At 41.0% G+C, this 26,733-nt stretch overlaps 2 protein-coding genes and 1 pseudogene across 9 annotated transcripts in view; all 3 read right to left on the reverse strand.

The window, feature by feature from the left end:
• The window catches only part of LOC309663405 (gamma-crystallin B-like), a 309,600-nt gene that overhangs the window by 15,356 nt on the left and 267,511 nt on the right, over positions 1-26,733 (reverse strand). The window lies entirely within an intron of this gene.
• On the reverse strand, positions 138-1,976 carry LOC309662246 (gamma-crystallin A pseudogene; annotated as a pseudogene). The gene is made up of 3 exons: positions 1,908-1,976; positions 667-909; positions 138-410 (listed from the first exon to the last, which is right to left on the reverse strand). The product of its transcript is annotated as a gamma-crystallin A pseudogene (transcript).
• LOC309662871 (uncharacterized protein C2orf80) lies at positions 1,700-25,203 on the reverse strand. Of its 7 annotated transcripts, none has more exons than XR_014265038.1 (7): positions 19,185-25,203; positions 17,049-17,131; positions 15,635-15,722; positions 15,175-15,246; positions 8,846-8,933; positions 6,314-8,555; positions 1,700-3,151 (listed from the first exon to the last, which is right to left on the reverse strand). XR_014265038.1 is itself a non-coding variant. In XM_082466066.1 (7 exons), the coding sequence occupies exons 1-6, from the start codon at positions 19,407-19,409 to the stop codon at positions 8,470-8,472; spliced, it is 642 nt and encodes a 213-aa protein (XP_082322192.1). In that variant the 5' UTR covers positions 19,410-25,203; the 3' UTR covers positions 1,700-3,151; positions 8,434-8,469. The 7 variants fall into 7 exon arrangements, 5 of the variants coding, with proteins under 5 accessions (XP_082322192.1, XP_082322194.1, XP_082322191.1 ...); XM_082466066.1 differs by having other exon boundaries at positions 8,434-8,555; XM_082466068.1 differs by lacking the exon at positions 1,700-3,151 and having other exon boundaries at positions 5,928-8,555; positions 19,185-19,266; positions 21,025-25,203.

The following is a 26,733-nucleotide window of genomic DNA, read 5'->3' on the forward strand; positions in this document are numbered from 1 at the left end:
GGGTCAGATAAGTTGCCAAGGGTCACCATTTATTAAAATTCAGTTATCATTTAGACGAACAAGAATCACTTAGTGCCAGGAACACAATCTGTATATTTAGTGCAACTCTATGTGGGTTATAATAAGAAAAACACAGCCTAGTACAAATCGATGACGCATCTCAGAGAGCCGGCTTTGGCATCCAGGCCTCCCCGGTCGTGGTAGCTCCTGTAGTCCCCCGGCCTCAGCAGGTACTGCCACCCCTGGTAGTTGGGCATCTCGTAGAGGACCCACCAGCCCTCCAGCATGTGGAGGGAGTGGAGCTCATTGAGCTGGAAGAGGTCCTGCAGGCAGGAGCAGTCCTCTGTGAGCTCGGACACCAGGCCTCCGTAGCCATGTCTCTCATACAGCTTTATCCTGTGAGAGCTAGTCTGTCATGACAATAAACCAAAGATGAAAAATAAGTTGTGGGCATCCTTGATGTCAGTAAAAGTGACTCAATCAGCCTGCAGCTTCATGAAGCGTGGTTTTCAAACCATCCTGTCGTATATGTGTCATTTCCTTACATGGTTGGTCTAACAAATTAGGGAGAGTATTAAAATAAATCTGACCTGACTTTTATAAACAGGAATTTATGGCCATGGATCAGTGATGCTTTCACATGAGTCGTGTTGAACTAAGAATCACGTAAGGAATTGTGTGGCAGGGGCGGACGGAGTCGTTGGAGCCCATCCAGTGCTGGTAGTCGGGGCAGTCGCCGCTCCGCAGGAAGTACTGGTGGCCCTGGTAGTTGGGGCGCTCGTAGAGCATCCAGCAGCCGCTGTCCACCCGGATGGAGTTGCAGCGGCTGAAGCAGGGCTGCAGGTTGGGGCAGTCACCGCTGCACTCATAGCTGCGGCCCTGGAAGCCCCAGTCCTCGTAGATGGTGATCTGCAGGTGGAAAGCAAGGTGACAGTAGGGAGTCAGCTGGGAGGTACATCCCCCCCACCCCACAGTAGACACTCAGCAGGCACGCTGTGGCGTATGTTTATGTAGGAAAAAAAAGATTATAACAGTGTATGTATAAGCCCAAATGTCAATCATGGTTATCAATGAATGGCAAGATTATAGGTCTTAATTTTATGTTTTTATTTCTCCTTTTTGTTGTTCTCAATTGCTTTAATTTTTTGTTATATAAATATATATTACTTTCATGAGATGAAAAAATAAAATCAATTTGTAAATGTATAACTTTGAGTTACTGGTGAAAAGCAGCAAATTTTGTAAATAGCCACATTTTGTCTTGAGATTAAACATTTCTCCTTGGGGTAAAAAGAAAGAGGTCTCCCAAGATTCTCTGAGATGCTCCAGGAGTAGGAAAATACACAGAATCCTCCCATTCCCCTCTCCCCTCAACCCAGCTTCTAGGGTTGCTTTTTGTTTTCAAAACTAGCATCATGTGGACCTAGAGTCTGTCATACAGAGTGAAGTAAGTCAGAAAGAGAAAAACAAATACCGTATGCTAATACATATAAATGGAATCTAAAAAAAAAAAAAGAAAAGAAAAAAATGGTTCTGAAGAACCTAGGGACAGGACAGGAATAAAGACGCAGACGTAGAGAATGGACTTGAGGACACGGGGAGGGGGAAGGGGAAGCTGGGACGAAGGGAGAGAGTGGCATGGACATATATACGCTACCAAATGTAAAACAGATAGCTAGTGGGAAGCAGCCTCATAGCACAAGGAGATCAGCTCTGTGCTTTGTGTCCACCTAGAGGGGTGGGATAGGGAGGGTGGGAGGGAGACACAAGAGGGAGGGGATATGGGGATATATGTATATGTATAGCTGACTCACTTTGTTATACAGCAGAAAGTAACACACGATTGTAAAGCAATTATGCTTCAATAAAGATGTTAAAAAAACCCAAAAACTAGCATGGTGATTTGCCTGAGTTTTCCCTCCCTGAAGCAACACTGTTTCATAGGACCCAGGTGACTGCTTGAAAGCTTTTCCCATCGCTGCCAACCTATTGGTTTAGAAGCGCTCTTCAGATATTCAGGGGTAGAGGGTGACCCCAATCCCCAGCTCTTCTGTCATCCCGTGTGTATGTAGGAGATGAAATCAAACACCTTCACGGTTCACGACCCATGGAGGGACATATACCTACAGCTGGCAATATGTCCACGATGCATTTGGAAAGTCCTCAGGCAGCATGTAAAGAAAATGTGCAGATGCTAAGAGGAGAGACATTAATAGCCACAAAGAAAGAGTGTTCCCTTGCAAGTAGCAGAGCTAGACAAAAGAAAACTGGGCAGAGTCCTATGAAGTTAGACAGTATACCCGGAGACCAGAGGATATACCTAATGTTGCGGGTGTACTGGTAAACTTCAGTTACAGCTGTAATTGAACCAGTGTGGAAAAGGCTGCATTGGTCTCCCCAGCTACAAAACCACATCGGAATACACCACCATTTTCAGCAAAAGTCAACAAATCACACACCAGTTTTGGCACATGTTAAAGAAAACTGTTCTGCAGAAAGGTGACACATCAAAACCTTAAGGTGGTATAATTTATACTTACATTCATTTGGTCAAATTGTTACTACATGTATTTATAAGCTCAACTATGCGCCTAATCAGAATTTTGGAAATGTGTTGAAAGACCAGACCATTTTCATTTCCTAGTAGTCCTTATATTTTACTGAAAGAAAGCCTGGACCTGTTTTTCTTTTAAGGCTTTATTGAAATGAGTTTAAATATTTCCATGTGAGAACATAGTAAGGGCAATCGATGACAGGTTAATTTTACTTTGGATTGAAACTTGGAAAACTGCCTCCTACTCCACCATTCTGAAATGTTCAGTGCTAAACATTTGTAAAATGTCCTACAAAGCCAGTCTGCTCTGACACAGAAATAGTATATATTCTCCAAATCCTCCAACCAACAATCTTCTAGTCATAATGAAGTAGCATAAGATACATACTTGTTTTTTTAACCACAATATGGCCAAACAATGTGATTCTAAGAAAGCTCAACACCCGAAATAACACTTCAATGCACTTTGTATCAAAAGCTAAATGCAAAGAAAAATATGCCAGCAAGAGTTGAAATTTTAAGATGATGCAGAGACTTTTCTTCTCCCAGAGACTTTATTATGAACTCCCATGGTGCAATTCCAAGTTTCTAAGTGACCTGTAGAATAAAAAGATAATTTTTGTATCAAGCACATCAATTTAACATGGACACAGATATTAGCTTTCAATCTATAGGGAGTTAAGGTCAAATATCAGATACCAAATTATTGACAAAGATGAATTAAAATAAAAGTGGGTGCAAAAGAATTTACATGGAATTTTTCTTAGACATTTGGAAATTGAGTTATATTTCTCAATTAAATACAATATATGATCCCACACGGGAAAAATATATAAAAAAGGACAGTATTGGTCAATTGACAAAATTGACAAAACAATTGACACTGAATCAATTGACAAAATTGATACATAGATGGTAAAGTATCAATGTTAAACTTTCTGAAGTTGATAACCATCCTGTGCTTATTTAAGAGAGTAACTTTATTCTTAGGAAATACACTCTGAAGTATATAGGGGTAAAGTGATATGGTGTATATAACTTCAGATGGCTTAGAAAAAGTTATATATCTATATACTGAGAGAAAGAGAAACAAAGAGAGAAGAAGAGAATAAAAGAGTGGGACAGAGACAGAGAGAGAAAAATGGTAAAGATAATGAAGCAAAATGTTATGTTAACAATGAGCAAATCTGAGTAAAATGTATATGAGAGCTCTTTGTACTATTTTTGCAACTTTTCTCTAAGCTCGAAATTATTTCCATATTTAAAAAAATAATAAAAATAATACTTCTTTTCACTAACCATGACCAAAGCAAATCATTTCTTTGCCCCTTAGCAGTTGTGTATTGTGCCTGCACCATACTATTTTGAATTTCTTATATATTGCTTTGAATTTAAACTTATATTGCCCTCTTTCCATTTCTGATAGAGAAGTGTTAGTCTCCAACTATGAAAATGGAATCATTGATTTCTCTCTGCAATTCTAATAGTTTTTACCTCACATAGTTGGATGTTCTGTTGTTCGATACACACATGTTAAGGATTGTTATGTCTTCTTGGAGAACTGACCCCTTTATCATTACGTAATGCCCTTCTTTATCCCTAATAACTTTCCTTGCTTCTAAGTCAGCTTTGTCTGAAATTAATATAGCTACTTTTCTTTTTTTTTTAATTAGTTCTAGCGTGATTTATTGTTCTCCATCCGTTTACTTTTTTTTTTTTTTTTGGCTGCGCTGTGCTGCTTGCAAGATCTTAGTTCCCTGACCAGGGATTGAACCCAGGCCACCGCAGTCAAAACACTGAATCCTAACCACTGGACTGCCAGGGAATTCCCTACATCCATTTACTTTTAATCTATATTTGTCTTTATGTTAAGAGGGTGTCTTATAGGCACCATATAATTGGGTCTTGTTTTTTGATCCACTCTGACAATTTCTGTCTTTTTTTTCTTCTTCATAATTGTATTATGAAGATTTTCATACAGAAACGTGAAAGAATTGTACAATGAAGATACATATGCCCACCACCTGGATTCTGCAGTTAAGAGTTTGCTACATATATGTATAACTGAATCTCTTTGCTGTACACCTAAAACTAACGCAACATTGTAAATCAGCTGCACTTCAATTAAAAAAAAAAAAAGAGTTTGCCATATTTGCTATATTTTCCTTAACATACATCTTTAACACATCTGCAGTGATGGGAATGCTCTGTGCTGTCCAGATACAGTAGTCTGTGGCTATTGAGTTCTGTCTTTTAATTGGTGTATTTAGACCTTTGATGATCAAAATGATTATTGATATAGTTGAATTAATATCTATCTTATTTGTTAATGTTTTCTATTTGTTGCCCTTGTTCTTTGTTCTTATTTGTCTTTCACTCTTTTTCTGCCTTTCCAAGGATATGGTATTGCTCATACTCATTTTGACTAATAAATGAGCTACTAATACCAATACAGTACAAAAGAAATCTCGAAAACTGTTTTCCAGAATACCTGGATTTTTAAAAAATAATTTCTCTTTTTCCCTTTTGAAGAAATTCAGTGACTGGAAATGAATCAAAAATTCTGAATAATGCATTGATATCTTGCAGTTAAAAAAAATGTTCATCAGCTAAAAGACATGATATAGTATCCATAAGCCACAAAAGACTAAGAAGCTTAAACATATAAATGAAAAATTTCTTCAAACAATAAACTGTGAAAGCGTATTTTTCATACATTTAATAAACTATTTCTTTAATTTATTTATTTGTTATTTCTAACAAACCAGATAGGTGTGCGTGTATGTATATGTATATGTACATGTATGGCAAATATTTGAATTGAAAATTATTAACAGTTGCTATTTCTGAGGAGTAGGACAAGGATGTGGGAAAGTGAGGATTCTTTTACTTTTCATTATTTATTTTTTGTACTTTTGAGATTTTTACTGTAAGCATGTATTACTATTATAGTTGAAAAACTACTTTACAACCCGATCAAAAAATGGGTGGAAGAGCTAAATAGACATTTCTCCAAAGAAGACATCATGCAGATGGCCAAGAGGCACATGAAAGGATGCTCAACATCACTAATTATTAGAGAAATGCAAATCAAAACTACAATGAGGTATCACCTCACACCGGTCAGAATGGCCATCATCAAAAAATCTACAAACAATAAATGCTGGAGAGGGTGCAGAGAAAAGGGAACCCTCTTGCACTGTTGATAGGAATGTAAATTGATACAGCCACTGTGGAGAACAGTATGGAACTTCCTTTAAAAAACTAAAAATAGAATTACCAAATAACCCAGCAATCCCACTACTGGGCATATACCCGGAGAAAACCATAATTCAAAAAGACACATGCACCCCAATGTTCATTACAACACTATTTACAATAGCCAGGTCACGGAAGCAACCTAAGTGTCCGTAGACTGATGAATGCATAAAGAAGATGTGGTCCATATATACAATGGCATATTACTCAGCCATAAAAAGGAATGAAATTGGGTCGTTTGTAGAGATGTGGATGGACCTAGAGACTGTCATACAGAGTGAAGTAAGTCACAAAGAGGAAGACAAATATCGCATATTAAGGCATATATGTGGAATCTAGAAAAATGGTACAGATGAACCGGTTTGCAAGGCAGAAATAGAGACACAGACATAGAGAACAAACGTATGGACACCAAGTGGGGAAAGGAGGTATGGGGTGAATTGGGAGATTGGGATTGACATATACATACTAATATGTATATAATAGATAATTAATGAGAACCTGCTGTGTAGCACAGGGAACTCTATTTAGTGCTCTTCAGTGACCTAAATGGGAAGGAAATCCAAAAAAGAGGGGATATATGTGTACATATGGCTGATTCACTTCGCTGTACAATAGAAACTAACACAACAGTGTAAAACAACTATACCCCAATAAAAATTTTAAAAAAAGAAAAGAAAAACTACTTTAGAAAGTACATTACCCAAGAGTTGGAAGAGATGCCTAAAGTACACAAATAATAAAGCATGAAAAACCCTCACGAATGTGGTTTCTGCTGTTTGATTGTCAAGAAGGGGCCTTAGGAGAGGGATTCATGTCAGGATCTGATCCTACTGCAAAATGGGCACTTATTCTTTTGACACTCCTGGGCTCACAAGCATCGATTAGCCTATAGAAATGGCCGGTCCCTAAAACGAGCCTCTCAGTCAGTATGGGTAGGGCACAGAGGTTTGAAAGCACTCACCTAAGGACCATTCACTTACTGCCAATTCACTAATCAGTAATAATTACTGAATATTACTGCCTGCAAAGCACTTTATATACATGTAGGAAATAATAAGGAAATAAAAGATCTGCTTCCATCAAGAAGCCAACAGTCTTCAACGGTTATGGAAAAGAACATACAAGGAATGAAATTATACGTTCAAAATAACATACCAATGAGTAATCTTGAGAGCCAGATTTTCAGTACCTAGGTGTATAGATGAGCCTCAGGGGGCTATGAACCCCTGTCTCAGAGATCTATTTTTTCATGGTTAAGTTTAAGGTCTAGATTATCAGTATATGTGTGTATGTGTGTGCATGTATGTGTATGTTATTTCTGGAGTTGTTATTTCTGGAGTTATTACTGTTTTTTGATTTTCTGTTGTTCTGTTTTACTTTCTAAAGCTTGCTATCCCCAAACTGACATCTTAAAAATTAATATCATCTTACTCAAAAAGATCTTAAGTAACAAAGATCTAGTTCTAGAAAAGCTATACCTTCAAATCTCATTATAACAAAGGCCTTTAAAAGAAAACTCAATATCATAAATATTTCCTAATAGCAGGATTTTTGTTACTAGAATAACACGTATTAAAGCCCTGATGTGACCAAAGATTTCAGGCAGTTCTTAAAGCATTTGTTATAACAAGGTTACATTTCTAATCAGTCAATAGTTTGCCTCAGAAAATCTGAATAAATCCTGAGCCCTGTGTGACCCAGTCTATTCAGAGATTCACATTTTAAAAATGCATAGTATAGCAAGCAAACTACGTAAAAAGGAATTTCAATTTTCACTTGTGTTTCTTGAAGCAAACCCAATTCATAACCCAGTGATTCTGTTTTCAAAATTCCCCTTTCCCTTTCCTGCCTTACAACCCTCCAGCTGACCCAGAGTCTCTCATTCAACAAAACCCTAAAACATCCCAGCCAGCCAGTCTGTACCACTTTTCTGATTCTTTCCCTGCTCAGCTTTGGTCTCTCTGACTTTTAAAATTTCCTTTTCACTTTGCACATTGCAATTGAGAACGCAGAGCTGGAACGGCAAAGAACCCTCCTTTCTTTCTCCTTACTTCCCAGCCCTGTCCATCTCTGACCATTCTCTGAATTCTGAAGCATAAATGTCCAAGGAATTAGATGGTCAGGGCAGAAGCAGCAGAGATGCAAAGCAGGCAAAGATAAAATTTTCATTAGTGAGAAAGGGACCAAGAATAGGAACATTTGACACAGATATTAATACAAATCCTCTCCTCAACACACTTACTTGAATCAACAGAATAATAGCTGATTAACTGTGGATAGTATTTCTCAAATGCTAAAAAGATAATAATGGTCAATATTTATTTAGGATTTACTCTGTTCTAATCTCTTTTTTTTTGTTCTAATCTCTTAACATGCATAATATCAGTTAATCATTTCAACGACCTTAAGAGGTAAGTACCATTATTCTTCCCATTTTGCAGAGGAGGAGAGGTTAAGCAACTTGCCCAAAGTCATACAGCTGGTATATTATATAGTAGGCTTTAGTTTCAAACCCAGAGCATCTAACTCCCAAAGGCTAGACTTCTAGCCACAATATAAGTAAAGTACTCCCCAAACACCTGGTATCAGTTTGGTTCAGTTTGCATTTTTAGACCTACTTTGTTCTTTGGCTGTGTGTCCAAAGATAAATTATTTTATGGTTTCCATTCTGTGACATTTGCTTCCTTTGTAGAGCTGCTGGTGGCATTTTGATTCGTTGCTCCCCTTCTTAACTTGACACCTAGAGACACATGTAGTAGTCATGTCTGTATAAAAACATTTTTAAAAATGAGTCCACCTCAGTTTTAGATCCTTCCCTTCTAGGGTGCTTTGCTTCCATCACCAAAATTTCTGAGAAATGACTTCCATGATTTCAATGATGGAGGGAAATCAAGTCATAAATGCTCCTGATTCTTTTAAATTCCACCAGACAGAATGATGTTATTACCATAACAACTTTGACCTTACTTTGTAAGTACATCTCCTAGTTTTACTTAAATTTTTCTAAGCCATGGAAGTTAACAGGCTTACTCTGTTTGCGGGCATATTCTGCTGCTTTGGGTGCTGTTAACATGGCAAAAGGGTGCAAGGAGAGGTGGAAGGGTGGAGCTCTGGGAACCTGAAAAAAAAAACAGTTCTACTTTTAAAAGCTACACCCACTTCGTGCTGTCAGCAGCTGCTGGTTATAGCACTTGTTTCAGGACTCGGCCTGTTTCCCAACCCACCATCCTGACACGTTACTAGTAGCTGAGGATCATGTTTCATGGGTCATGCACTTTCCCACGCTGCCTTTTGTTGCCGTTCTTTGCCTAGAATGTTCTTTCACACAGTGATGCTCTTCACATGGTTCCCTTTACCTGGAATAGCTTTTTCCTCCTCTTCTGCCTAGAGGCTCCTACTTTTCCTTTGAGATGTGGCTCATACATCACCTTTTCTGGGAAACGGGCCCCGATGTCTTCCCACCTCCCCTCTCCGGTGCTGGCACCCCACCCCCCCATCCCATCCTAAGGCCAAATTATTATTATTCTTATTTTTTAATTAATTAATTTATTTATGGCTGTGTTGGGTCTTCGTTTCTGTGCGAGGGCTTTCTTTAGTTGTGGCAAGCGGAGGCCACTCTTCATCGCGGTGTGCGGGCCTCTCACTATCGCGGCCTCTCTTGTTGTGGAGCACAGGCTCCAGACGCGCAGGCTCAGTAATTGTGGCTCACGGGCCCAGCTGCTCTGCGGCATGTGGGATCTTCCCAGACCAGGGCTCGAACCCGTGTCCCCTGCATTAGCAGGCAGATTCTCAACCACTGTGCCACCAGGGAAGCCCAAGGCCAAATTATTGACTCACTCATCTGTGAACTCAAAACACGTCATCACATAGAACACCCCCAGTGTGCAATAGTTATAACCCGCTGTCTGCTGCATTGCACCGGAAACTTCCTCAAGGTTAGGACTGTCTCTTCAATCTTTCTTTCATTCAACAAGTTTCCAGTGAGCACTACTGTGGGTCAGGCCCTGTTTTAAGAGCTGTGGTTGGTAAGACATACAAGGTTCCTGCCTTTCCAGGGCTGAGTGAGGAGAAAAAAACCAATAAACTATTAGACAACCAGGGTAACTACACACTGTGATAAGTTTAATCAACTAAACCAGAGAACGTGCTAGCAAGTTACTGGGCAACCACCACCTCACACAGAAAGGATAGAAAATTTGGATTAAACAATAAATGAGGTCGTGGTGTCTTTATAGACAGGACAGCTTATAGCCACCTCAGCCGGGCACGTCTAGATTTGACCTCAGCCTTTTATTCAAATGGCAAACATATTTACTGAGAGTTTGTGTCATATCCAGCATTGTAAAGAATTAAACATAAGCACGAACGATGGCTTCTGACCTCAAGGAGCATGTAATCTATTCAGAAAGATGACCCTAAAACACAGAAAGTAATTAAAAGGAGGCTTTGTATCTGTGTGGAGCAAGCGTGGCTGTGATAACAGCCCTGCAGGATGATGCATGCCGCGTGTAAGAGAGAGAACCAGCTCGTGCGGCATCCCTGGTGCATTGTCTACACTTAGAAGACTCAAGACAGGCTTTTGCAGGGAATTCCCTGGTGGTCCAGTGGTTAGGACTTGGCACTTTCACTGCTGTGGCCTGGGTTCCAGGGAACTAAGAGCCCACAAGCCGCGTGGCATGGCCAAAAAAAAAAAAAAAAAAAAAAAGACAGGCTTTTCCCTGTTCACTGGAGAAGAGAGAACCCGAGGATTTTAAAGGTCACTTCCAGCTCACGTATTCTATGACTCCTGATAATCTGATGATTCATGCAAGCAGTTAATATAGCTTCCTGCGTGGTTTATAAGAAAAATTATTTTTCAAGTAGGATGACATTGAAATCCTAAACCTAGAGTTAATCATATGCTCTTTTTTTAACTTCAAATTTACTTACTGATATCTTCAGTGTACCACACAGCTAGCAAGTGACAGAGCTGGGACTAGACACCAGTCTGTTTGCCTCTGAAGAGCTTGCTTTGGACTCTGGATGTAAGTCTGGATAGAGTGAAATGATGGATGGTCAGACACTAGGGTGTGGAAGGAAGAGATTCTGGTGTTCTCTAGTTACCTGCCTTTGTCTTTTTCCTCTCTCTGTTACACCAGTTTTCACTCTCTCTGCCCCCCTTTCCTTTTCCCCTCTTTCTCTGTCGAAGGGAGCTGAAGAATATTTTTATTGTTTGCTTTATTTGTTGAAGGAAGATTTATCCTCCTTTTTCTTCAGTTTAAAATTGACTAGGACCTCTTATATTTATCTGAAGCTAACTGCAAATAACCCTCACTTGTGTGAAGTTCTTAGTTAAATGTTTTTTCCCTATGGGTCCATGTTCCTCAGCAGAAAAATGGCTCCCTCTCAGCCAAAACCGGCTCCCTATCGGGAGTAGAACGCGAAGCTTAACAGCATTGAACAATTCTGAGTCCAGGATGCCTTTCTGTCACTAGGTGGCAGCAAATAGTCCTGAAGAAAGCCATCAAGCCCACACACAGTACCCATGTGCTACCAAAGTGGCCAACTCCAGCGGCCAGAAATTCTACATAATCTGTTTAGTATTCAACAGCGCTTTAAGCTCTTGCGTGGGAAGGATTTTAGCTGTTGCTTAGGAGACATTTTATCTGAAGGAATCAAAAGTGATTCATATACATGCAGCAGTTAGAGAGGAACCTTTGTCAATAACTATTTTTTTTTTGAACTACCACACCTCCTAGTTAAAACCATTGTTTTGAAGTTATGTTAAATCCCAAAGGACTGTTTTAAAATAGCTCTTACAATTTAATCTTTGAAATGCTCCGTTTCCATTAAGAGGTCCTGCTAATTCTTTAAGATGTGGAGGGGGTGACTGAGTAGAGCCGACGTGTAGCCACAAGAGAAAGGCCTGAGCTGGCATCCTTGAGGCAGTGAGGAGCTTGTGGGGTCCACAGGGGTAGATGATCCTCAGATGCTTATATCTGTAGCTCACATCATCTCATACCCTTTGTGAGAATTTGTTATCTAAAATAGGCAAGGTTTATAATGTATTAATAATACAATGGATGCCTGATGAGCTATTTAATTTTTGAATATTTAGAGACGTGGTTCTTAACTAGCTGTGAGTTTGCCTCTTAGTGGACATTTGGCAACGTTGAAAGACATTTTTAGTTGTCACATCACGGGGCAGGAGTGGGAAGCTCTTGGCATCTAATGGGTAGAGGCCAGGGATGCTGTTAAACATCCCACAATGCACTGGACAGCCCCGACTCCAACCCCTACACACACAACAAAGAATTATCTGACCCAAAATGTTGAGAAACCCTGACTTAGAGGAATATAGAGGAAATCAGATACACCCCCTTCCCCCTGGGTACCAGAACCTTAACCATAGCTATTATTTTGAGGTTACCATGTGCCAACCACTAAGGGCTTTACTGATATAACTCACCTCATTTCCCACAGAAACCTCATCTTCTGGTCCCTGTGTTTACAAATGAAATCCAGGCTGATAGAGCTCAGAAGACTTGCCCAGGATTAATCTGCTGGTAGCCGGTAGAGCTGGGGTTCGAACCCAGGCTACCTGGCTCTAGGATCCTCATACTTAACCCTCACATAAATGGCCTTTCACGTACAGCACACTCATATTCTGTAACAATAAACAAACTCGGGTCTTTGAAGGAAAGCCCCTGAAACCCAGTCCCCCTAAAACCGAGTTCCTCTGCTGAGTTATGATTAACCTCTCTATCCAAAACATTATTCCGTTTCTTGTCCAACACCTGTTCCCCTCAAGATTGAGGAGTATCAAAGAAAAGGGGGGATTGACACCGAGCAGGACCCTGTGGAGCTCTCCTGGACACCAAAGCGTTTCCATGTCCCCCATTTTGTGTTTGTAGAAAAAAAGCATCAGACAGTCCCTGAGTTCCAAAGGGCAGATTCAAACAGTTACCAATGAGGGGAGTAACTGAACGCTTAGAGAGAATAGTAATGCAGAGATGGGGGCTGGTCCTGGTTCCTCTTCAGGGGATGTGCATGGCAATCTGATACGTATCTCTGAGTTTCTCTATGGGAACTAAGGCTCCCACCCAGGGGGAGGAGGTCACTTCAGGCTGAGCACGAGCACATGGACCCCAGACTGGTTGGAACCAGAAGGCTGATGGCTGAGATTCCCAGAACACCACCCAGTTACCTCATCACCAACAAATCAGAGGAGGGTTACATACTCTGCAGCCCTCCCCACAAATTGTGCCTATAAAAACGTCTTCCCTGAAACCCATCAGGGAGTTCGGGTCTTTTGAGCCTAAGCTGCCCCGTTCTCTTTGCTCAGCCCTGCAATAAACTTTGCTCTGCTCCAAACTTAGACGTTTCAGTCATTTGGTCTCACTGTGCATCAGGCACGTGAACTTGAGTTCGACAACACCCCCTCTCTGAGGATACGATTTATTTCCCTGCAGAACTGGTCATTATGTAGTCTACCTGTACATCTGGACTTTTTGTTATCGGTGACTGATTGTGAAGACAGAGACTGTGAAGAACAGAGAAGGTGCTAAATAAAGGCTCTTTAATGAATGAGTGAAAGGCCGGATGGATGGATAGAGATTGGCCAGCCCACTGTAAACAGTGCGGCTTCCTGTTCTGGCCCCTTTAATGAACCTGGCTCATCTGAGCTACTCTGACACCCATGTTTGCAAACCTTCTTGATGGATAACCCAGCTAAGACCGGAGGGGTTCACAGTGCCATTCCCTCCAGGATGTGATTTTCCGTATTTGCTCTCTGGCCACTTGAGCTGAGACCAACCAACCAGAGGTGCCTGCGGCCTGCTCTAGACCTCTCCCAGGCACAGAAGATGAAGGGGGAGAAAACACAATGTCTGAAGCAGAAGAGCTTGGGCTCAGATATATGTATGTGTTGTCAGGGAGGGTTTGAGGAAAGGGGAGAAAAGGGCAGCCTGGAAGGGAGAAAGCTGTAGAAAAAACAAACAGGAATGAAGCAGCATGGTTTACTTGTCTCTGTAAGAACACAAAAGAGCTGGGCTTTCTTTGAAAGCCAAGAACAGCTTGGGTCTCTGAGGAGCACTGAGTCTGGGGTGGCTTATACCTCAGCCAAGGTAGAATGTCAGCTCCAAGATATGAGATCCATGAGAAAGTCATCTTTTCTGACTCACCCACCCTTGTATCTCTGCACCTACAACTATATTGAATGAACGAGTGAGTGAATGAATGAATGAATGAATGGATAGAGTTGAAACCAGAGTGATCAGAGAGGAGGTGTTGATTTCCTCTGTAATCAAGGGAACTTGAGTCCCAGGACCAGGCCAGCTTACATACGGATTAAGGTGAGAGGGCCATTGGATTCAGTTACAACACTTCTGAGTAAATGCTTGACTCCTAAGCTGGCCCTGGTGGACTCTTTCCTTTAAAGGACCCCACTGTCTGCAGTATGGTCTGCTGGTAAGAGAACAAAGGATGCAGGCATTCCTGTGGCCGTAGCCCTGCCCCTGCCCTCGCCTCCCATCCAGATCCTGGTGGGGGGCACTGAAAGCAACTGTGTGAGCAGAAGTCCTCGTGTGAGGGTGTGGGTTCTCCCTGCTTCCTTCCCTGACTCCCTCCCACTACACATCCCTGCCAATCTCACCGCATCTGCCCTTTCTTCTTCCCTTTTCTAGAAGTATCTAAAGGGATCAGTAGTTCACCTCTAAATAGAAGCCTATATTTTAAATGTTTACTAAAGGTTCATACATTCATAAATAGCAAAACCTGAACCGACCGTAAAGATCATTCAGAATACTCCGTTTTTGTTTTTGTTTTTTTAAGATTAGTATATGGAAGCCCAAAGAGGGAAAGGGACCCAGTCAGAACTCACCCTGGGTCTCTGGACTCCCAGATCGTTAGTGCTTCTATTAGACTGACTTCCAAGTAGTCTTGTGGGCAGGAGAAATGTGGCAGCAGTAAACTAGATAATTTCTCATGAGAATGAATGTTGTAGATCTTGTCCTAGTGCTAGAAGTTATAGTACATCATACAAGAGGAGCGCTTGGACTTACCGGATCCACATTATGAAAGGTGTAAGTGAGAAATTCTGTTAATCAGAGACAGAGGCAGAATCTAGACTCTAAGCCTGGTGCTCTATTGGCTACCTCTATTTGGCCTTCCATAAACTGCATTTGCTATTATGAATATAGTCCTCTACATAAGGAAAGCATCTTACATTTATTACCCAGGTAAGATATGGCTACATCTGGTTTTATCCATCATGATATAAAACTGTTATTTCATGCCTGGAAATGCAACATTATGAATTCATAAAATAAAGAAATTCTCTCTAAAAATCCCTTATATTGATAGTCTCAGGTCGTCCCTACCTTGGTAGCACCAGAATTGGTAGAAGAATCAGCCCCATAAATTTTAAAGACTTCCTCAATTGGGATACTGTTCTGTTAAACAACAATGACAATAACAAAAATGTATTAGCATACCATGGCTTTTCTTTTATTACAAAACAAAGCTATTATAGCTCCCATATATCCAGTACCATGCCTGGAGAGCATGGGCACCAAATAAATGACTTCTAAATAAATGGATAAATCACAGTATCCTAATACCAATTATCTATGTGTTATTTTTTCCCCTTAAATAAATGTTTTCACAATACAATATAGAAGTCAGTCTTTTTATTAATCTTTAAAAATAAAAATTTAATATTAGTAAATTCTACATATTTAGAAACATTGGTTGAAAAAGTAAGATAAATATTCATTAATATGAAAATGCACATTGTAGATACAAAATCTCCATGTATGCAAATAATGTTCTTTTCCTTACCATTAAGATTCCAGCATAAGATGATAAAATCATTGCTTCTCGTTCTCTGTGGTTTGGATATATGGGTCTACCCCGAAATGGCATTTTCCTAAGGGGGAATATGAATAAATAAGAATGGAGGGTTTATTCTTGTTTTGTTTGACACCTGCTAAGGTTGTGACAATAATCATAAGTAATAAGTAATTACCAACAGCTGTGTGTTATGCTATTCACAAAATTGATATGATTAATCCATCATCAGTAAAGTGTACACTTTGAATTTTGAATCTTCCAACAGTGGTGACGAATTTGCCCTCATCTATCCACATTTCTGCAGCTATCAAACCCTGGCAGACTGGCCACTATGGTGGAAAATTGTGGTTTCGCCAACCTATATCCTTCCCCCTTCTTGTGGCAGTTTGCTTAGGGGTAACTGCCTTAACCCCCTGTAAGCCTGTAAGCTTCTAGGGAAGCTGATGACACCCCTAGATTCCAAGGATGGAAAACACACTGTGGCCTAAGTTAGCTAGCACCCCCAGATAAGTCAGAGCAAACAGAACCATTGAGACACAATTCTGTGATTTGTAAAAAGTCCATTCTCCCCTGGCCTGAATGTCGTGATAAAGTGGGCTGAATCTAGGAATAGCGTCCATCCAGAGGAAATAGCCAAGAGGTAGATCCTGATGACTTGGTTTGAGTTTTGAATTAAGCCATGCCTAATGAGGACCTAGCCGTGGACTTTCCAGATACAGAGGCAATAAATCTCTCCTCCCTCTCTCCTTTTTAAAATTTATTTATTTTTTTGCTTAAGTCCGTTTAAACTGGATTTTCTGCTTATTACAACTAAATACTAACTGATACAACCATTCAGCACCAGGTGTGTGTTCTAAAGCCACAGAGCAGAAAAAACAGCTGGCCTCCAGAACAAGCGATTCAATCCTGGCCTCATTAGTTTCATGATCTTCCTAACTGAATGGGTCTGCTCGGCACACATGGGAGAAGATGCCAATAATACCGGCAAGGATTCCAGCAGTGGTGATTCAAGCCGCTCAGCTCAGGTGCACATCTGGTTAAATGCTTAAGAAGTTGTGTTTAATAGTTCTTAGGAAAAGATTGCAGCATTACCCACAGAACTGATCATTTTTTTAAAAAAGTCAAGGCACGTACACAATAAAGCACAGTTGTATTTCTAAGGCAGAACATTCTATGCAAGGAAGATCTGCATCTGACAGAAACCAACTCACAGAGATGCAAAATAAGTAAGCATGCATATGACTTCCTCGAATTGACAACTGTGAGGGTTTCTTCAGGTTTCTAGTTGGAGAGGGATACGTACCACATAGTATTTTCAAATCTGAGCGCCTTGTGGTGAACTTCCTCTGTCATTACTCACAGTTAAAAAAAAAAAAAAAAGAAAAACAACTATTCAACTTACACTTTCTTCCACTCCAGCCAAGTTAAGTCTTCTGAGTGATCCAGCCACTGCAAAGCAACATTGATGACCAAGTCATAGTGTGCCTGGAAACAGGAAGCACAGACAGCAAAGGAACGGGCTGAGACATTGGCCGAAGCACGTGCTAGGCACAATGACAATGGCACTGCTAAGCCTATTCTACTCGTTTGTCATGTCCACAAAAATGAGGATCACCAGCTGTGTCCAGTAACCTGATGCTCAGGCAGAAATAACTAGTGTTCTTCAGGCATTACATTTACCTCCCACTAGAGCAGTGTGTGTGTATGTGTGTGTGTGTGTGTGTGTGTGTGTGCGTGTGAGCCAAAAATGAAAAGATAGATTCATGGAATACTAAACTGGGAATCAGGGAATTTGGGTTCAAATCTAGGTATTGCCAACAACTCATGGTACTATATCCTTGGGTGAGCAATTGCTGTTCTCTGGGCCGCAGTTTCCTTGAATTTTAAAATAGAAAAAGGGGAAGATAGAGAAGAGGGACACAGAGAACAATTTCTAATTCTGTGGAACCTCAGAACTGAGTGCCCAGGGTCACAGGGGAGGTGGTGTGTCCATCTGAGGAGTTGGGGAAATCCTGGGAGGCTTCAGAGAGGAGGCGTCAGTGGAGCTGGGGCTTGGGGGATGAGGAGAATTTCTACAGGTGGAGAAGGACCTGCCAGGAGGAGGGTCCAGTGGAAGCAGAGAACTGGAGGTAGACCAAGTGACTTTCTAAGAGTCTTATATGTGGTAAAAAGCTGAGGACCAATTCCATGTTCATTCCTATCCTCCCCACTACCTTTTCCTGATAATTTCTAAGTGTATTTGCCATTTATCTATCAAAACATTCCTTTTCTCCTCCCCACCCCCAACCCCAGAAAAAGGAAGGTCAGTTTTGTTTTTGTGTTTGTAGATGGGTTCCAAGGTTCTATGTAACTCTAACATTGTGTAAACAATGTAATTATAACAATGTAATTATTTCTTTCAGGGACTGAACCAAAGTGAAAAGGAAGGAAGGGAGGGAGGGAGGGAGGGAGGAAGGGAGGGAGGAAAGAAAGAAAGAAAGAAAGAGAGAAAGAAAGAAAGAAAGAAAGAAAGAAAGAAAGAAAGAAAGAAAGAAAGAAAGAAAGAAAGAAAGAAAGAAAGGAAGAAAGAAAGAAAGAAAGAGAAAGAAAGAAAGAAAGAAAAAGAGAGAGAGAGAAAGAAAGAAAGAAAGAAAGAAGGAAGGAAGGAAAGAAAGAAAGGAGGAAAGAAAGAAGGAAGGTTGGAAGGAAGGACCGTGCTCACTTGTTGAAACCTAATACAAAGATTGATGCCTGGACCAGCATGCCTGGCATCACCTGTTTGCTCATTAGAAATGCAAATTTCCAGCCCCAGCCCTGAACCCCTTAATCAAAATGGTCTTGTAATAAGACCTCATTAAAGTTTGAGAAGCACTTATCTAATTGATTTAATTTCTCCATTTAATATGTGCGCAGAGAAGTAGTTTAGAAAACCAAGCCTTAACTGCTCATTCAGCTCCAGAGAAATCAGACAGGGAAGGGGAGGGGGTGGGGAGGGACAGGTGATTTCTTCTTCCTCATTAGTGCAAGAAGAGTAAATGGGTAGCATAAAAAAGCTGAGGGTTTACTAATCTCTTTTGAATTAGATCTTTACATAGCTTCCTTAATTTATGTGAAGTGAACTTTGATTACATAGTATGAATCTGAGTTTCAACATGTAAAATATAATAAAAAGGGATTTTAGGATTATTCAATTATTTGGTTTTCTCCATAAATGGTAAAAAATTATATTTGAGAACTACACGATAGTTAATCTCATCAACAAGCTTTTAACGTCATGTCTGTCACATTTAATCTTGTACTCGTTTTGCTTTTAAATCTTTTCTCTCCTAATAGTAAATAAAGAGCAAAAGTCTCATGACTTTAATTTTCTCATTCTTTTTGCTTTCAGTTTAATGAGTTGAAAAGACCACATGGACAATCCTAGGTTGAGAAGATGAGGAAGAGGACATTCTGAGGGGATCAAGATTAGCCTTGCTTATGATAGATATTAGATCCTTGTTCTGTCCCCATAATACACAAATGACACAGATGTGACTTGTGGCAGCATGCCTTTCTTTACCATATCATCTAGAAAGGTGAGTTGCCTTCTTCCTTTTGGGTCAAATTCATTTTCCCGAAGTCTGATGCCAATATAATCTCCCCTTAAAAGCAAGAGAGCAGGATTGAACCAGCGGGAAAGACATGGGAGCACGGTCTGCAGAAGAACATTCCTTCCCCACCCCTCCCTCCTCCACCAAATACAAGCGAAGTCACCGATGGCTCTGGTAGCTGAGTTAATATTCATTTTGATTTAAATGGCCATTCTGCAACCCTGCAGGTTTAAAGTGTCTAACCATCATGAACAAATCATTTTTATAGTAATATTAAACTCACATAGAACCGAATTTCTAGGAAAGCAGGGAGTATGATAAATCCCCAAAGGCAGAACAGATTTTACAAAACCGAAAGGATTGAGACCCACTATTTAAAATAAAGATTCCCTTGCTGCCCTTGCTAAATTCAGGCAGGATGTCCAAAGTTGATAACTTCCAGATATATGATATTCCATACAGATGTGTTCTTTTGCCTGAAGGCTTTTTTCCCATTAGAATGCAAATACCGTTAGGAGGAGTTATGTGTAAAAACATATTAGTGATTCCACTTTAGTGTATCCTTATCAGATCCTTTCCTAACGGACTTTTAATAAGGGGAGGGTAGAATAAGGGCCCTGGGAGGTGAATAGAAAGGAGTACTACCCTGGGAAAGTCAAGAAGAGGGAATGGATATAGGAAAAAGGACTCTGGGGTCTCCAAGGTCGATCTCACAATGTTACATAAGGACAGTTCTGTTTGTCAAGGTCTTTACCAAACACTTTGGGCAAGTTCCTATGCTGGGGATAAATTTGCTTTGGGGTTCTAAAAGCCCTTCTTCTGAGTCATTAAGTTATTCTAGATTGATAAAAATTCTTGAAATTTTGCTTTGTAATTCCAAGACACTTTAAAGTAGCCTAAATAGATTCTTTGGGTAAAATTAAACTATATATATATAAAAAATTATATTTATATCAGTTTTGAAATTCCAGTTCTTTGGATGAGATATGTAGAGGAACTGGCATTCCTAATTATGGTTTGTTCTTTATTATGTTGACCTCTAAACACATACATGTAAACATGTGTGAATTCATACATAGTTTACTGCAACATTTCTTAAAGAACTTGTTAAAAGATAATTATCGTAGTAGGCAGAGAAAGGGCATTTACTGGGGACTATGATAAGGTCTCTAATAAAAGAGTATTATTGTTGTGCCTATAATCATGAAATAGAACATAATAACCTTTTCCTCCTCTTTTTATATGGTCTGTGATTTTCATCAACCTCTTACCAAAGTACCAAGTCAAAGAAAAGCTAGCACAGGAGGAAAAAAATTTCCATGGGAAAACTTAATGTTTTCTTTATGTGTTTAAAACAAAGTTCAGAGGGCAGAAAATGGAGATGAATTATTTAATCAATAAGCCTGACAATAGAAGAAGCAGAGTCTGCAATTTAAATGCTGGGCCCTTGGGTACATTTTTCCAGAAATCTCTCCTATATCTTTTACCAGTCGGGCCCTTTGAAAGGCATACCCTGCCCAGCACAGGCTGGGACTGTGGGCTCAGATCTTAGACTCTAGAATGTGGATGCCTCAGATGTGCACGCTGCTGGCAGAAACATCCTCCCAAGAGATTCAGCATCCTGCTTTGCACCACATGTGAGGCCTCTTGGGCAGGAGACAGAGGCCAGATCATCCGGTTTCCTCCTATAGCCCAGGAACAGATTCTTCCTTAGGTTTTTACTCCACTGCCAATATCCAGACCATATATGACATAAACCCCACCAAATGCTCAGTGCAGTAAATGTAAGTTATTCTCAATCAGACTTACAGGAGTTTTTTCATTTCCTTCTTTAGTAGTCTTCTTTCCATGATTAAAGGCTTATCCAGCTGAGCAGGTATCTGCAGCTACACTGCACCTGTTTTCCTTTGGAAAGACCCAGGCTCTCTGAGCCTAGAAGCTACAGCAGCAAATCAGAGAGAATTTGAGTTAGGGATGCTATCACTCCTAATACCAGTCATGGAGTCCTAGGCTCTGGAAGGGATCCGAGAGTGTGCAGGCCTCTTATCCAGCAGGTTCCAGGTCAGAAAGCTGTCTGGAGGCCAGTGCACTGTACCTTGAGTTTATCTGACACCTCTTATTCCTTCCACACTTTTCCAATATTCATCACTTACTTATTCTTGCCATAACCATGCAAGTATCAATAAAACAGACACAGCTCATGTAATCGTGGATGAGACTATCTAGACAGAACCATCCAAATAAAGATGGTTTGTGATCTGATTATGTTTGAGTTCTGTGTGCCTTCAACATAGTGACTCTCCGTGAACCTACCTGGTTCCCCGCTCATGATGGAGGTTTCTATAGAACCCATGTACAACTTCCTATGGCTAGCAGGTCCTGGTAAGAACGTGTGGTGATGGCAAAGGTGAGGCCATACCTTCAGTTCTCACCCCCACATTGAACCAAAAATTGAAGTTCAGGTGATGGGGTCAAAGGGGGCCTGAAGTCACAAAAAGGAGTTAATTTTAGAAATCATCACTATTGAATGGAGTGCCCAGGGAGAGGTATAAATGGGATATCAACTTTATCTGCAATGTTTTATTTCTTAAAAAAGATTTAAAGCAAGTTGTAATGGTTAATTAATTTTATGTGTCAACTTGGCTGGGCCACTGTGCTCAGATATTTGGTCAAACATTATTCTGATTCTTTTTGTGAAGGTGTTTTCTGGACGAGATCAGCATTTAAATCAGTAGACTTTGAGTAAAGCAGATTACTCTCCATTATGTGGGTGGGCCTCATCCAATCAGTTGAAGGCCTTAAAAGAACAAAGGCTGACCTTTCCTGAGCAAGAAGGAATTCTGCCAGTAGACCGCCTTCAGACTTGAATTGCAACTCTTCCTTGAGTCTCAATCCTGCCAGCCTACCCCATCAGATTTTGGACTGGTCAAGCCACCACAATCACATGAGCCTATTCAGTAAACTAATTTTCTCTTTACGTATATATACACATCCTGTTGTTTCTGTTTTTCTGGAGAACCCTGACTAATACACATATAAGAACATTGTTAACATCTGTTGTCTCTGGGATGATAGGTCCATAGATGTTCATTATATTACCTTCCGTACTTTTGAAATTATGCACATGTTTTTAAATCACTACTCTGAAATGGTTGGGGAAAAAAAACTTTAGAAACTTTTTTTTAATTGTAGCATATAAACATTAAACTTTATTCGATTCAGCTCTCCAACAATAATCAGAGAGGAAACAGGATGCCACTGATTTAAATAATTTCTTCACCGAATTGGTTTAATTATTTTGGACCATTCTTGCTGCGGCTACATCTGCTAAAGCCTTGGATGGGATGTAAAGAAAGGAATAAAGTCAGAGCATTCCATAGGAATGGATTAACTATAAAGACTAATGTTGCGCCCTATAGGAGAATCAATTGGGAGAGGACACTGCAAGCCAGAAAGGTTGCCCAGTGGCCTAGACAAGGAAAAGTGCTGCACCTGGGGAGGCCAGACGCCAGAATGTGGAGTCCACTCCACCACTGACTGCTGTGGCCGTGGCCGTGGCCAAGCCTCCTGGCTCTTCTGCACCCCAGTCTCAGGTGTCATCTGAAACGTGATGAACCTGGTTAACATCACCCAGAGCACCTTTCACCCTAACATTCCACAACTCCATAAGGGCTGGCATGTGCTATCATTCTTCTAACTCAAAAATTTAAAAAACATTTGTTGGTAGAACATTTGTCCTACCTCAATTCCTTGACTGGGGTGGGGGAGTGGCACTTCCTTAGCTTAGATGCCTTTTTAAAAAGCAAAAGATTTAGCATTTGCTCTAACCTATTCTTGTTTTGTAATTCTGAGCCAGTCCTTTGAATTTCAGAAACACCAATTATAAAATGTGAGTCTCTTGGTTGTTGGGACACCTTCCTCTTAGACCCATTCTTCCTCCCCCTTACCACTCAATGTGGCATAATATGCAAAGATTTTTTTTTTCTGGCCGTACCACATGGCTTGCGGGATCTTAGTTCCCTGACCAGGGAATGAACCCGCAGCCTCAGCAGTGAAAGCACAGAGTCCTAACCACTGGACCGCCAGGGAATTCTCATAAAGATTTTAAAAATATAAGCATCTTCCATTCCCACTAGGCTGGAGGTTAGGAGACCCTGTGAGGCTACCTTGGACGAGTTCATTTTCCTCTCTGTGTTTTTGTGTTTCCTCCTCTGTAAAAAAAGCACTGAATGATTGAAGAGTTTCTGCCAACTATCCAGTTCAGTGACTTCCATGCATTGAGTATCTGTGCCTGGTTGAAAGAGGACCATTTGCCCAGACTCTGTTCAGCTTAGATTTGAATTCAGCCAGTTGCCCCTCTTTTCTGTCTATAGAGTTTTAATGAAAACAAGTCTCTGGCTGGAAATACACATAAAAGAGCTGCTGGAAAGATGTCAGCTGCCTCATGCATTAGCTGTTTCATAGAAACCAACTCCCCCAGAAGTCACAGCCCCCATTTTCTATAGGAATATCGTGCCCTGAAGCAAATCTGCACACTCCCTGCAGGTCCCCGCTCTGCACCCCCGCATCTATGGTACAGGTCCTTCAGACCGTGTTCTATTAACACATTCCCCCTTCAGAATCTCTCACCAACCGAGTGATCTCAGTGCTTCTGTTCTCTCCCTGCTTCCGGAGGCGTGCTTGAGCATCCACTGGGCTGGGGCTCACAGGCATCCGGAAAATAGATGCTTTTTGTTTGGTTGCTAGGAAACGGTGACTGAATGAAAATAGTTTGTTTTTTAAATACACCCACACTCCCTGAAGGGGGAGAAAAAGTCATACATTTGGGACAGGAGTATGATCCTGACCTGAAGTTCACAGATCTTTTTATCTGAGCAGGCTTCAGTTTCCCATCTAAATGATTCATGGAAAGCTGAGAGCATGCGAGCCGTCCACCTCCCCCAGGGGTTTTTGTAGCACTCGGCTGCAGACTCAGGAGTCAACTGACCAAGCGAGGATTTCTGGGGGAGCCAGTGAACCTCTGGCTCCCCACAGGTAGGCTGATTCTACTTGGTGACCGTAGACATGGGGCAGGGGAAATCCTGAACAACTGTCACCATTTCTCTCCTGCCAAGTGGTCTCCCTGCTCACACACTTGCTTCCTCATCTGGAACACTTCCTCCCTTGCCTACAGCTTGCTGATGATTTCCCGTTGCTCTTAGAGGAAGATCTAAACGCCTAACCGTGGCCTGTGAATGAATGTCCTCCACGCCCTTGGACAGGGATAGACTGTCACTCTGGCCCATCTAGTCCTGGGTGTCTGTTATCATTACCACTTAACTCTCTTTTCCGCCCCTCTGCACCGTCCAAGTCTCTCATCAACCTGATATCTCAGGTGTTCTGTGAGTGACAGTAACACTCTAGATTTGGACTTTTATAGACTAGTTGTTCACTCCATCTTGAATTTATATTGTACTCAGAACATTCCAGGTTTTGTGAGCCTGAAGTTTATACAATTTGGGGACTCTCTTTAAGACAAAGAATGCAAAAATGTGAATACAAGATTGAATGTTTATTTAGAACTATTAATCACCACAAGCTACACATTTGAAAGAGCTAACAAATACCACAAACATTAAAAATAAAGAGAAAAATCTCAGTATTAATATTATCTTTATTAGCTCACCAACATACCCTAAAATCTTTTTTTCTTGCATACTCTTTGATTACCTCTTGATGTGACAAAGATTTTGTAATAATTATTTTCTATAGAGAGATTGGAAGGAAAATTGTCTTTCCTCTAGTGTAGCTGTTTACAATTTATTTGAAATTATAAATAAAGTATTAGAATAAACTAAAAGTTATTTTTCAGCTTGTTGACTCCATGTTGGTAATGTTTCCTTTATTACGTTTTCTACAATTTCCTTCTCAGGAGATGCTCCTTCCTCAGGGCAACTCCTGGAAGGCTTTAGCCTTGACCTTGCTAGGCTTCTTCACCCCTGCCCTCCCCCTCCCCTCAACCCCACACCCACACCCACCTCCATCCCCCTGCCCACCCCAGCTGAGGTTGCTGAAGCTTGTCCAACTCAGCCAAGTACTCGTCAACTTCAGTGTTCCCCTCCCCAGCTCTGGTCCTTGGAGACAGAGAGAAGGTTCGGGTACTCAGTGGTCCGTCAGGGGCTGCTTGTTGCCAAGACTCATTTGTGGGACATCCCTGGTGGTACAGTGGTTAAGAATCTGCCTGCCAATGCAGGGGACACACGTTCGATCCCTGGCCCAGGATGATTCCACATGCCGCGAAGCAACTAAGCCTGTGCGCCACAACTACTGAGCCTGTGCTCTAGAGCCCGTGAGCCACAACTACTGAGCCCTTGTGCCACAACTACTGAAGCCCACATGCCTAGAGCCCGTGCTCTGCAACAAGAGAAGCCACCGCAATGAGAATCCCCGGCACCGCAATGAAGAGTAGCCCCTGCTCGCTGCAACTAGAGAAAGCCCGTGTGCAGCAACAAAGACCCAACACAGCCAAAAATAAATAGATAAAATAAATAATAATTTTAAAAAACCCAGACATTCTTTACTTCTAAAAAAAAAAAAAAAGACTCATTGGTGAAGGCAATGCTAGCAGTGTGCCTGTCCTGCTGCAATGCCAGGACCACCTGCCGGACATGGAGGGTGACCTCTGGCTGGGGCCAGGCTGCCTCCTCCTTGCAACCCCCATGGAGGACACATTCAGCCTTGGAAGAACCCAGGAAAATGAGAGGCCCTCCGCCTTGGCTGCTTTTGCTTTGGGAGAAAACCCACCTCTCAAACTTCTTAATCTCAGGACATTAAAATCAAAACAAAACCACTCTTACACCGCAGTTAGGAAATTCTCTGTTCTCATGGCATGTCCTTGAGGCAGGTGTAAAAATAGTATCCATGTTTTATACATAAGGAAACCACGGATGGAAAGGGGGGTGGTTTGTTGGGGGAAGTCATTTTATCAGCTCTGACTTCCCAAGCACTGCATCTTCACCAGACATTTTAATGTCTTCTTTAAACTTTCTAAAATTCCTAAAATAGTCATGATAGCTGCATGTAATATATTGACTTGATACCGTGGAAATGGAATTACATTTTCACAGAATGTTGGTATGAATTTTTTGTCTTCATCAAAATGTATATTTAAATTACTGAAGAATAATACTACCACATAGTATGATAATGGAATAGTAACTCTGTGATTTGGGGTAAGTTACTTAACTTCTGCACTTTATTTCTCTGTTCTTTAAAGCACAGGGAGAATCTACCTCACAGGTTGTTCCAAACATTAGAAAAAATTTCTATATATAAAAAACATATATAGTTGTGGTGCACGGACTTAGTTGCTCCACGGCATGTGGGATCTTCCCAGACCAGGGATTGAACCCATGTCCCCTGCGTTGGCAGGTGGAATTTTAACCACTGCGCCACCAGGGAAGTCCAAGATTCATGTTTAAAGTTGACAGATAAAGATTTTTTTTTTTGTTCCTTTCAACCCTGAGTGTAGATACAATT

Source organism: Balaenoptera physalus (genome assembly GCF_965194825.1).
Source record: "Balaenoptera physalus genome assembly, chromosome: 6".
Lineage (NCBI taxonomy): Eukaryota > Metazoa > Chordata > Mammalia > Artiodactyla > Balaenopteridae > Balaenoptera > Balaenoptera physalus.